General features: G+C 35.1%; 1 protein-coding gene across 15 annotated transcripts in view; it reads right to left on the bottom strand.

Annotated features, from left to right (window-relative positions):
• The window catches only part of LOC116847957, a 20270-nt gene extending 9712 nt beyond the window's left edge, over positions 1-10558 (bottom strand). The window contains exons 1-12 of one of the 15 annotated variants that reach the window (XM_032823594.1): positions 10411-10558; positions 8302-8834; positions 7857-7993; positions 6497-6761; positions 6045-6321; positions 4831-5972; positions 4096-4268; positions 3649-4027; positions 1568-3474; positions 1256-1484; positions 979-1176; positions 504-578 (exon numbers count right to left, since the gene is read on the bottom strand). In XM_032823594.1, the coding sequence (XP_032679485.1) occupies positions 504-578; positions 979-1176; positions 1256-1484; positions 1568-3474; positions 3649-4027; positions 4096-4268; positions 4831-5972; positions 6045-6321; positions 6497-6761; positions 7857-7993; positions 8302-8535 (5016 nt within the window). In that variant the 5' untranslated portion in view covers positions 8536-8834; positions 10411-10558. The other 14 variants (XM_032823604.1, XM_032823600.1, XM_032823595.1 and 11 more) reach the window with 14 other exon arrangements.
• Between the last annotated feature and the right edge of the window lie 1707 nt (positions 10559-12265).

The following is a 12265-nucleotide window of genomic DNA, read 5'->3' as shown; positions in this document are numbered from 1 at the left end:
CTCTCTCTCTCTCTCTCTCTCTCTCTCTCTCTCTCTCTCTCTCATATAAGATCTGTATCTACATATAACTATTCATTTAAAATTTATACTTAAATTAGTGCCTAACTATATTTTTTGTTTAATAACTGTATCTAGTTATATAAAAAAGTATATTTAACACAACACTGCATACATAGATTATATATATATATATATATATATATGTATATATGTATATATATATATAAAATATATATATAATATATATATATATATATATATATATATATATAATATATATATATAATATATATATATATATATATATATATATATATATATATATAAATGTCATAATATGGACTCCTATAACAAAATAAAATTAGAAATGACCTAAATAATGTTCATAATTTGAGCATAGTCGTTGCAAGTATAACAAAATGAGATGCGTAAACGCCCACGGTTTATATGATTCTGTGGTATAGGAGAAATGGGAAAAGGGACGGTAGGATCGATGAACTCACCGAACGGTGCCTACGGTGGACTTTGTACGACGATCGGTGGCTGCTTTGACGTGTTAGCGAGCCATGTCTCACCTGCTGCGTCCAAACCATACACACCAATTATATGCGCACGCTTGTGATTTTATGTTTAAAATATATATGTTCCACATAAAATTGCCCCTATGTGCTATTCTAATAATTATTCGACTCTGAACTATTATGTATATATTATGTACATATAAATATATATATAATTTGACTTTAGACAAAAAATGGAAATTGGGATCTATTCGAAGAGAAAATGATCGCACTATTCGTATGGATTATTCCATTTATACTCATATACATATTTATTATATTCTTCACACTTACACGCAGAGCGATAAAAATTTTATTAGCAGAATCTGTAAAGTATTATGCAAATATCGTACTCATCGTACACCGCACCTGACGACAATATTAAGATGCACTTTATAAATTGTTAAACAAATTTTACCTTAGCTGTATCGAGACTGTGGTCACGATCCCTAGGGCGTCGGCTTGTAACCGGGCTTCCACCAGCAGACTGATCGGGCGGACCATGCGCTACCAGAGGTAGGGTACGTGTAGGATCCAAACGTAATTGTTTGACGATGTCTTCAATTAATTCTACAAATGTCTCGCACTGAGACTGCGGCAATAGATTCTCCGCAACCTGAAGACAATATTAAGAAGAAAGATATAAGATAAACATATGATATAAGCAAGCCGGCAATATACAGACATATCCTTACCAAATTATTGGCGATGTCCGTAGGTACCATATCGTCTCGATCAAATTTAAAAGTAACAGTCTTTTGTTTACTCGTATCTAACTGGCACTCGACGGTCATTGATTGCCCTTCGCCACTACTGACCGACAAAACCGTTAACTTGATGCCCGGCTTCTTACGCTTCGTTCCGGAACGTTTTACCCGACTTCTTTCAGAGGTGGTAACACTTTCGGAATTTTCGGGCGTGATTCTGGAAATAGAATATCGAAACATCAAATTTCCCATGTTTCTCGATCTTTACAGCAAGCTTTTATTTCTTCTATTTTACCGTACCCGTCGTTCGAAGCTATAGGCTGCTGCTGCGTCATGTTCGCTGCAGTTGGAACAGGTGAGATAATTTGATCTTGCTGCAAAGTGACCGGCGCATCCGGTGGCAAAGACTGAATCGAATCCATGGTGTCTTGTTTGATCAAAGAAGACCTATCAGTCGTAGGACACTGTTCCGTACTTGAAAGGAAATGTTGTTGCTGCAAATTGGTAGACGATTGTGTCGAAACGTTTGCGACGGGTGTCATTGAAATTGAATTAGGCATGACATTTGCACTTTGCGAATATTGCATTTGCACGAGAATATTTTGCTGAGACTGAGGTTGGTGGCCGGTATTACTGAGTAAATTGGATGCACTCTGCATATTAGGAATCGTCGAGGTCGGTACATTCTGAATCACTTGAGTTACCGCTGATGAGCTGTTGACATTCATGGCTGACGGTATGGACGCCTGAACTTGTGTTGTCGGTTGAATATATGATTGCGATGATGCAGGAACTGCAGCCGCGGACAGATTTGTGTGAGAGTAGATCTGTGTTGCTGTTTGAGTGGACGATAAGATCTCCACGTGGCCGGAAGGATTTGTAGATGTAGTATATGTGTGAAAGATTTGTTGCGGCATAGTCGGCTGATACAAAGAGCCAGCCGATACGTATCCCGAAGAACCAGTAGCACTTTGTTGGTAATATTGTTGACTCTGAACGGGTGGTGAACCGACTGAATGTTGATGTATTTGTTGTACATGTTGAATTTGAGGTTGTGCATATTGCTGCTGTTGCGCATGTTGAAGCTGTTGATGCATATGTTGCTGCTGCGATAACATCTGCATTTGAGGCTGCAACTGTTGCTGCACCTGATGAGGGATCGGTTGCGGAACGCTCATTTGGTTCAATTGTATGTATTGCTGCTGTTGTTGATGTACATGCTGCTGCTGTTGTTGCGGTATTTGTTGTTGGGATATCGGTTGCTGCGGTATCTGTTGTTGCGGTATTTGTTGCTGCGATATTTGCTGCTGCGGCACTTGAGGAAATTGAGGCTGACCTTGAACGTTTTGTGGAGTTGAACATTGCGGAGAATTTGCACTCAGACTTTGCGGCACGTGTTGAGGATATTGTTGTTGCTGCTGATATTGTTGCTGTATTTGCTGTTGATATTGTATCTGCTGTGCTTGCTGAGGTTGCACAACCGATGTTTGTTGTTGAATTATCGGCTGTTGTTGAACTAGTTGCACCTGCTGTGGTTGTAAGTTGTGCTGTTGAGTTTGTTGAGCAGCTGATTGCAGCTGCTGCTGTTGAAGAGGTATCTGAGTCTGTTGCAACTGCATCGGCACTTGACCTTGCATCTGCATGCTGATATTTGACTGGATTTGCTGTTGTTGCTGTTGTTGCTGCAACTGCATTTGCTGAAGCAGCAATTGCTGTTGAAGTAAGTTTTCGGCTGTGTTAGTCGTAGCATCAGTTTCCCTATCCAAGCGCTCCTTTTCCTCTTTGGCTTTACGTTCCTCTCTTTCTCTCAACAGAGTGGTAATTTGTGATTTTAACATTTTAGCCACTGCTTTAGCGTCTTCCTCTAATATGAGGCTAGATTTCGCCATTTCTAATGCCACTTCCTCCGCGTTGTCGGCTTGGATATCAAAGTCAAATTGTATTGCCTCGTTCTCTTTGTGTTTGTTACTGCGTTTCTTAGGATCCAACACACGTAATCTAAATTCAACGCGCGACAACTCAATATCCGCAACTGCCGAATCCCGCGATACCATCTCCAATTTTAATCCAACGTCGTCTGCGAAAAATTCATGATTGAGTAGATCCTTAACAAGCGGCCGCTCTTCTTTCTTCAAACGTATACACATTTCTATGATATCGCGTACTTCCGGATTTTCAACTTTATCATAGCTCTGCGGCTTAACACCCTGTACAACATATACAAATAGATTAAAATTATATATAAAAAGAAAAAAAATATTAATCAAAATTATTAACAAAATTAATATTATTCAAAATATTATTATCATTATAAATTGTTAGAATTGCACATTAATATAAAAATTTGTAATAGAAATATATAAATATATATGAACATTTACCGATACTACGCGTTTATATATTTGCGCTGGTCCCGTACATTCGGAATATGGATATTCACTGGTAGCCATCTCGAGCATACACATTCCAAAAGCATAAACATCCACTGATTCGTCGTAATGTTCTTCGTACATTTCGGGCGCCATAAATTCTGGAGTTCCTATGACACTCTTTGCAAAACTACGATTTTTCAACGTCGCTAGACCTAAATCACCAATTTTCACACTTCCTGTCGTACCCGTGATAAAAATATTATCGCACTTCAAATCGCGATGGATAATAGGAGGTGATCTCGAGTGAAGAAAACTCAAGCCTTTTAAAATTTGTCGACACCAAGATTTGACTACTTTGGGATTTATCTTCTTAAATCTTCTCAAATACCTGTTATAATGCAACTAGTTAAAACATCGTGTCACAACAATAATAACTGTAATTAATGAGAAACTTACGTTTTCAATGTTCCTGATGTCATAAGCTCAGTGACTAGTACAATATATTTTCTACGCGTAAGTGTGACTTCCCAATAGTCGTAAAACCTTACAATGTTTGGATGTTGTAATCCTTTTAACATTTCTGCCTCTTCCCTGAACCTTAATCTTTCTGTCTTATTTAATTTTTTCTCCTATGAAAAATAAGGAACATCTTAGATTTTAATACTTAAAAAGCTACATTTTTTTTAAATTAAATGTTAAATAATTAAGGATTTTATTTCTCTGTTTAATTTATGATGTCAGAAGTGAGAAAATATACACTAAAAATTCTTACCAAGAATGTTGAAATAATGTATATTCACAAATACTTGCAATCAATCGAGCAGATTTGTAAAATAGCTCTAACAATCGATATATTATCGTAAAATTAACATGATAGAATCATAAAAAAATATAGGTTGAAAAGTAAATTGTATATTACGTTAATTTTACGGTAATTTATTGACTGTTAAACCAAAAGGAAAGTGTTTGAACTATTTGACAAATAATTTATTCCAAATATCACACATATTTGATAAGTATATCTTTTTATTTCAACATATTTTGTAAGAAATTTTAGTGCGTATTTTCTTGTTTTTGATATCATCAATCAAGAGTTCTGAATGAAGAATCAGGAGGTTTAACGTAAAAAAGTGAAATCTTCATTAGTTAAAGCTGAAATGTATTTTACATGGAAATCCTTTTTTTGCTTACCTGCAATTCGCACCAAGCTACAGCTACACCTGTTTGAGTGTCTAATCCGCGATAAACAGTCTTGAAACTGCCACGACCAATTTCTTCTTCAAATTTCAAAAATCTTCCATCTGGTGAAATACCTATAGCTTTTTCCTCGTCATCGTCGTCCTCAACGGTTTGCACTTTAACTTTCATCAATAAATTTTGAACTTCTTCCATCGCCATCGTTTTTTGTGACAATTTCTCATCTGCTTTAAAGTTTTCGTCGAGCAACGGACCGATAAAGCCTTCTACCGTTTCTTCTTGAGCGACTATATCTTTTTCAGGATGTTCTCCTATCTTCGCTTCGTCACACAAATTCTTCTTTTGCATTTCTTCCATCTCAGTGTCTAATGGCGGTACTTTACCTAATTTACTTAATGATTCATGAAGTGCTTGTGCAGCCACTATATCACTAATACTAGTACCATCGTCATCTTCATATATCGTCACTCTCTCTTCTTCTTCTACTTTCTCCACATCTGTCGTCTTGGTTTCCGTTACTTCTTCCAACACTTTTGATGTTACAAATCTTGAATTTTTAATAACCTCTTCATTTATTCCTGCCCTATCTTTCACGTCCGTCTTATCGCTGCTTACAGTCTTCAAGACGTCTGTAGTCTCTTTACTCACAATATCACCGCTATCTGTACACTCCATAGATTTTCTACTTTTTACTTCTTTACCTTTACTATTGCTGCTTGTGGTATTCATTTCTGCGTCTATTGATGTAGCGTCATCTATGTCTTTTTCTAGATTAACTGTTTCAATGTCTTTGTTACTATAATGTTCGATCATTTTTTCTGTAGAATTTGGCTTGTACTTTGAAACTTTTTGCTCGTTGCTATTAGTAGATTTCGCACCAACAGTAGAGTCCGACAATGATTTTTGTTTATGATTTGCTACAATTTCCTGGTTATTTGATTTATGTACGGCAATTGGTTTTATCGGCGCCGCAGTTTTTTGTTCAAATTCAGTTAAAATCATGTGTTGTACATCCGCAGCATTCTCCGATAAATCAGTACACTCTGCGAGACTATCACGTTCCACATTTGTTTCATTCTTACCGAATTTTGTTTGTTTTACTTTACTAATTGGCGTAGAAGGTGTAGAACTAGATCCTATATGACATAATAAAGCATTAACGTATTTCTCATATAAACTCTAGTTTTTATTCTAACACAAAATTTTACCTGGTGTCGTAAATACATTCTCCGTTGCTGCGATTGCTTCTTCGGCATCGCTAAAACTACGATCATTTTCATGATCTAATGATGATGAATTCACACTTTGTGTAGATGACTTTTCTGAGATGCGCAGAGTAGATAGTACTTTCTTTTTGGAAGATGGCGAGCTAGTCGTAAGACCGTTGCTAGTTATAGACAAAGAATCAGTATTCTGATCATGTCTCTGTGTTCGAATTTGTTTCTTGGAGATACTAGCGGGACGACATATATTGGATAATTGGACCTATAAAACAGATAGTATTAGATTGCTGTATTATACAACTTAAAAGATACAGAGATGTTGATTAATTTAATAATACACTAAATATATTAAATGTTTTTTGACATCATGTAATTGTTTGGCCAAGTAAATGCCAAATTTGCAGTAATTTAACGCCAACAAACGAAATTTAAATAACCTTTCTATCACCAGTAGTGTTGGCACTAGGACCTGCTTGCGCGACAATAGATAACTTTCTTTGGCGTCTATGATTATGTGCGTGGCCGTGGACCCTTTGAGTCGTAACAACTGTGCAAGTCCCTCCACTTTCCTGAGAGGCTAAGTGGCCCACTGCCAGACTAATGCCACTTTGGCTACTGCTACCACTGGCCACCAGTTTAGGACATAAACTAGACAAACCACCACCAGATCCACCTGAAGAGCGTTGCCTGTTTGTTTCATACCTGAAATTGGATTCAAATCATGTATTGACTTTGCAATGAATATACATATAAATTTTATTTAATTCAAATAAATATATCAAATAATACCTATTCAAATCTCATTCAACTTTTTTTAGATTAGTTGGATTTTAAGAACAAGATATAGAGTTTCATTTACATTTAAAATATTAATTTACATTTAAAATATTATATTAATAATCAATAGTATATATACTTAAATTAATGAAAAGCTTGTTTCTTTGTGAAATCTAATGCATTTAATTAAGATAATAAAAAGTGTGATGTTTGCACAAATACATATAACAGAGATATTTTGTACTATGCAGTTAATATGTATATATGTATATGTGTGTATGTATATATATTATATATGTATGTATAAATTACATAATACATAGTACATTGTACATATATGTATATTATTTGTAAAAAAAGCAAAGTAATTATCTGCAAGTAATTATCTATATCAACAGTGGCATTGGTGCATAATAAACTTAATGTATTAATTTGATACAGTACATTCTCGATTATCTGAACAAAATGGAATTAATCTAATTGTAGACTATACCTGTGTGTATGTCTCTATGTAAACAAACATTTCTTCTATATAGATCACGTGATATTGTTGATACTTGATGTCAGTATCAATATCACTGTTTCTTTACTTAAAAAAAATTAATGGATATAAATGTAAATGTGTATAAAAATCCTTATAATATATAAAAATTAATCAATTGAGATTTAGTTTAAATCTATTATATTCAGAATAAATCAATTCAAATTTTGTCAATTTTATTAAAATTACATAGGAACATTTAAACAATTTTCACTTCTGTCCTTTTCAAGATTATCGAGAATCTACTATATCAACAAGATCACACAAATGCATAATTCGTGTAATAGAACTTACTTATCACATAAATGCATAATAGAACTTTATAAAGCAGAGCACGCTAAAAGATTCTACAATATTTATTGTAATCAGTTAGAAAAAAAAATTTTACAAACAGTATAAAAAACGTTTTGTAAATCAACAATAAGATGTAACAAATGACAATGTAAAAAGCATGATTTTTGATACAGACATCATTATACCTGTCCTGCCTGCTGTGGCCAGATGAGAGAATTCCACGCACTGTATTGCCTATAGCTGCTCTCTTTTTGATCTCTTTTTCTCTGTACCCCCCAGATCCAGTGCTCACCTGATGATCCTGACGATTACCTCTGTCACCCTAGAATACAAGAAAATTAAAAAAAAAAATGTTAATGATACAGTAGTATTTTTATTTAGCATAAGTAAAAAAAAAAAGTAGATATAGAAATAATTAAAAATGATAAATGACAGTTTTTAAAGTTTAATTTTGGATTATGTACAATCTATTTTAAACATACAGTAGAGTTCATAGCAGCATAGTATTCAAAACAACTATTGAAATATAAAATCACAATATCAATATAAAGATATACGATTAAGAAAACATATGTATACATATATACATATATATGTGTATATATACATATATGTATCTTAGAATCCCACCTTTAAACTGAGAAGCTTTATGTTTAAATTAGAATTCGTGTTTGTCGGGACAGGACTTAGATCACACCGAAGCCGTCTGTGTGATTTTTCAACTAGTGGTGGGTCTTCATCTACCTCCAATTGACTTCCAATCGAGAAAGCACGTGATTGTGTTAATACAATATCGTCTGCACTGTGCTTATGACTGCTATTCACTGAACTCACTGTCTTGCTGTCATTGTAGCATCTCGGCATTGCACATAACCAACTTTATTTAAGACTCTACTTCACAAAATTATTTCAACTATTTTGCGTTCCTTTGCTTTCTCAGCTTTACTCTGATGTAAAGTTAATAAGAATCATACTATCATCACCTTTTCTTAAGGTAATAAAATTAAAACTTTTCTGAATAAGATTATTTTTTAACGAAGCAGTCTTTGTTATAAAATTTAAAATATCCGTATCTGTAACATTTTGGGGTTAGGCTACATATCCCATCATACTAACTCCTGAACCAGTTAACAAATTTCTAGTATCCGAGGAGCTGAAAGAATCTGAAATCAGAAAATAATTTTATCTAATTATCTAGTATGAAAATTATAAAAATTAACATTTCTATTTTGTGTATTTCAACCTAATATTAATTTTTTATTTTGGAGAAAGAAATATAGAAAAAAGGAAAACAAATAGAAAGGAAAAGGGGAAAATCAGAATTCTATTTTAGTTAATTCACATCGATGAACAGGTCAAAATTTTAAAAATCTTAATTGTCAATTAAAAGCAGTATAATTAAGTAATAATTTAATTTCTAATTGTGCATGTAATTTAGTTTAATTAGTATAATAATATTCTCTTTAATTAAAATAACAATATCATTTAGAATAATGATATGTAATTTTTACATATTTATCATTCTTTAATAAAAACTAATCTACACTAAAATCAATATAACAATCATCTCATACACTAACATTTATGTTGTTAAATGCAGAGATTCATCTATACACTTTGTGTACCTACAAAATATACCATGTTTATATTAAAAATCCAACAAGTTATATGATATATATATATACACACATATATATATATACATATATATACATATATATACATATATATATATATATATATATATATATATATATATATATATATATATATATATATATATATGTGACAATTTATACAGAAATATTTTTAATTACCCACTGTTCCACTATCATTGAAATATTAATTGTGAGCTGTAAAAGTTATCCACTTGGTAATAAAAGTAAAAGTGACGGACTACAATCGATGCACGAACTTAAACTGAGGATATTACCCATAAATTAATTTATTTTCGAATTATCAACACATTAATCAAGAAAATAGTCCAAATGATTCAAATGTTCAGTGTTTAATCTGGACTATGCATGTAAACACGTATTGAGCACAGACACGAACAAATTTTTGCCGTTAAAGCCGCAAAATGTTGTCAAGCATCGTGGGATACGTCGCTTGAAAAATATGACAGTATATAGTATCGAGTAGGGAGTCTCGAGGAACGCGAGCGTGTGCGTGCTCGCGTGTGTATGTGTCTATATCACGACACGTTGCACACGTTTGTATTCCACCAACCAACTCGGCGGCGTGCATCGCTGTCACGCAAAAGAAGCGCGTATAACACGGCGCCAGGGGAGATCACACACAGAGCCGCGCGTTCGCATCAAATCAAATAAATGCACACACATTCGTAACACGCACACATCGCGGCGTAAGACACCGCGACGAGATAATGTGACATCTATCCCAAAAATATCGCGTCGGGACAAGTTTTGCGCGTTCCACGAGTGCGATGTTTTGCCAGGAAGACGAAGGAACGCCGATCCCGCGACGCCCGTGAAACGTCATGCGGCGCGCCGTTATTTTTGACTGATAAAGTATCGCGCGAATATCCGCGCGATGTACATGTCATGCGGAGAGATGCACGAACAGTACCTACTTCGGTCTCGGGCTTTCATGCAGGGGAGAACAACTGTCCGTCCACTCTCTCGTATTCTCATTACCTCCAACACAGACCCGGTCATACTAGCCTCGCGGTGCATCGACAAACAGCACTCGTAAATTCCTTAGCCAGCCGGTACTCACATTTGTGTTGCAGAAAATTCGCCCCGACTACACCCAAATAACCACCATTTTTTTCCACTGAACACTACGCACTCTCACGGTGCTATGCGCAAAGCGCTGGTAATCGACATAGCTCGGTCGCAGCAACGAGTACCGAGACGTCTCGTGAAGCCTCGTACGCGCGATACTAGGTGGTGCAGCTGCAGAGGTTACCGAGTTTTTTCGTTTTACTTAAGGTTCGTCTACAATGGAAGTAAAATACGTATAGGGGAATGACGTACAGGGTTAGGCTGATATTTCACATGTCGTACGACAAGCTTTTTGGAACGTTCATTAGTTGACGAATAGAGAATGTAGAAATACTCCATTCGCCAACCAATAAACGTATCCAAAAAGCTTGTTGTACGACATATAAAATAGCACCCTTAAGCCCATTCTACAATTGCGTGAACGTGGATGTAAGTGGTTGTAAGTGATTATACGACAACCAATTAGAGTAAAGCAATCAGTGAATAAAACATTCGGATTGGTTGACTCTTACGTTCACGACTACGCTTACGCAATTGTAAAATGGGTTTTAGGCAGATAAAATACTTGATGTCAATGGTTACATCGTGCACTTAATACGTTTATTCAATAGTAACTTTCTATTAAATAATCTTATAGCGAATTCGGTAGCTTGCACTAGTGCGCACTGAGTGAGCATTAAGGCTTGTTTACAGTACATTCTTATATTTAAGATCGTGTCTTAAATACATATTTAAAAACATTTTAACTAATCAAATGATTCGTACGGATGTTATACATATCATATTATGGTTAAAAATATTTGAGAATTTATTTGAGAATTATTTAAGACAATCTTTAAATATAATAACATACTATGAACAAGCCTTAGTGCGCACTCAGTGCACACTAGTGCAAGCAACCGAATTCGCTATTAATATCGACGATGTATATAAATAACGGTATATTAAGCTGGTATAATACTGATCAAGAAGACTTATAGCTCCTGCACACAGGACGCGGTAATGCTTGCCGCGCGGTGGAAGTTCGCGCGACAGCCAATCAATATGCTGCTTTCTGTAATGTCAGTTCATGTGCGGCGCCCTTAATAATGTCTTAAGATGCGAATATGACTCTATGGCCGGTATTCATAGTCGAATTTTATTTCAAGACTGTCTTAAGTAATGTCTTAAGATGCGAATATAGTATTAGTTCATGACATCTTAAGATTGAGGGTATTTCCGATAAAGGTGCCGATATATGGGAGCGTTCCAGCGTCGAGCGTTAAAGCGTTGGCCAATCAACGTATCAGGTTCCAGAAATATACTTGTAGTTCTTGCGGAAAGTGGCACGTTGATTGGGTACCGCTTTAACGCTCGACGCTCGATGTTCCCATGTAAAGGCACCTTAATGGCTTGGTTTACATCGTGCACTTGATATGCGTACTAAATAATAACTTTCTATTAGATAATCTTAATATCGACGATGTATATAAACAACGGTATATTAAGCTGGTATAATACTCATCAACAAAACATATTATATTGATAGAATACGTCGCTGTTGATATGCATTATCGATATTAAGATTATCCAATAGAAAGTTACTATTTAGTATCAAGTGCACGATGCAAACCTGGCCATTGGCTTAGTTAACATCGTGCACTTGATACGCGTACTATATAGTAACTTTCTATTAAATAATCTTAATATTGACAATGCATATCAACGATGACGCATTCAATCGATACAATAATGGCTCCTGCACACAGGACGCGGTAATGCTTGCCGCGCGACAGCCAATCAATATGTTGTTTTTTCGTAAGAGCTAGAAGGTGATTACAGAAAGCAGCATATTGATTGGCTGTCGG

The sequence above is a fragment of the Odontomachus brunneus genome, unplaced genomic scaffold (genome assembly GCF_010583005.1).
Source record: "Odontomachus brunneus isolate Ranch 3 - 2012 unplaced genomic scaffold, Obru_v1 Obru_scaffold_086, whole genome shotgun sequence".
NCBI classification, from domain to species: Eukaryota; Metazoa; Arthropoda; class Insecta; order Hymenoptera; family Formicidae; genus Odontomachus; species Odontomachus brunneus.
This window is presented reverse-complemented; position numbering and strand designations above follow the sequence as displayed.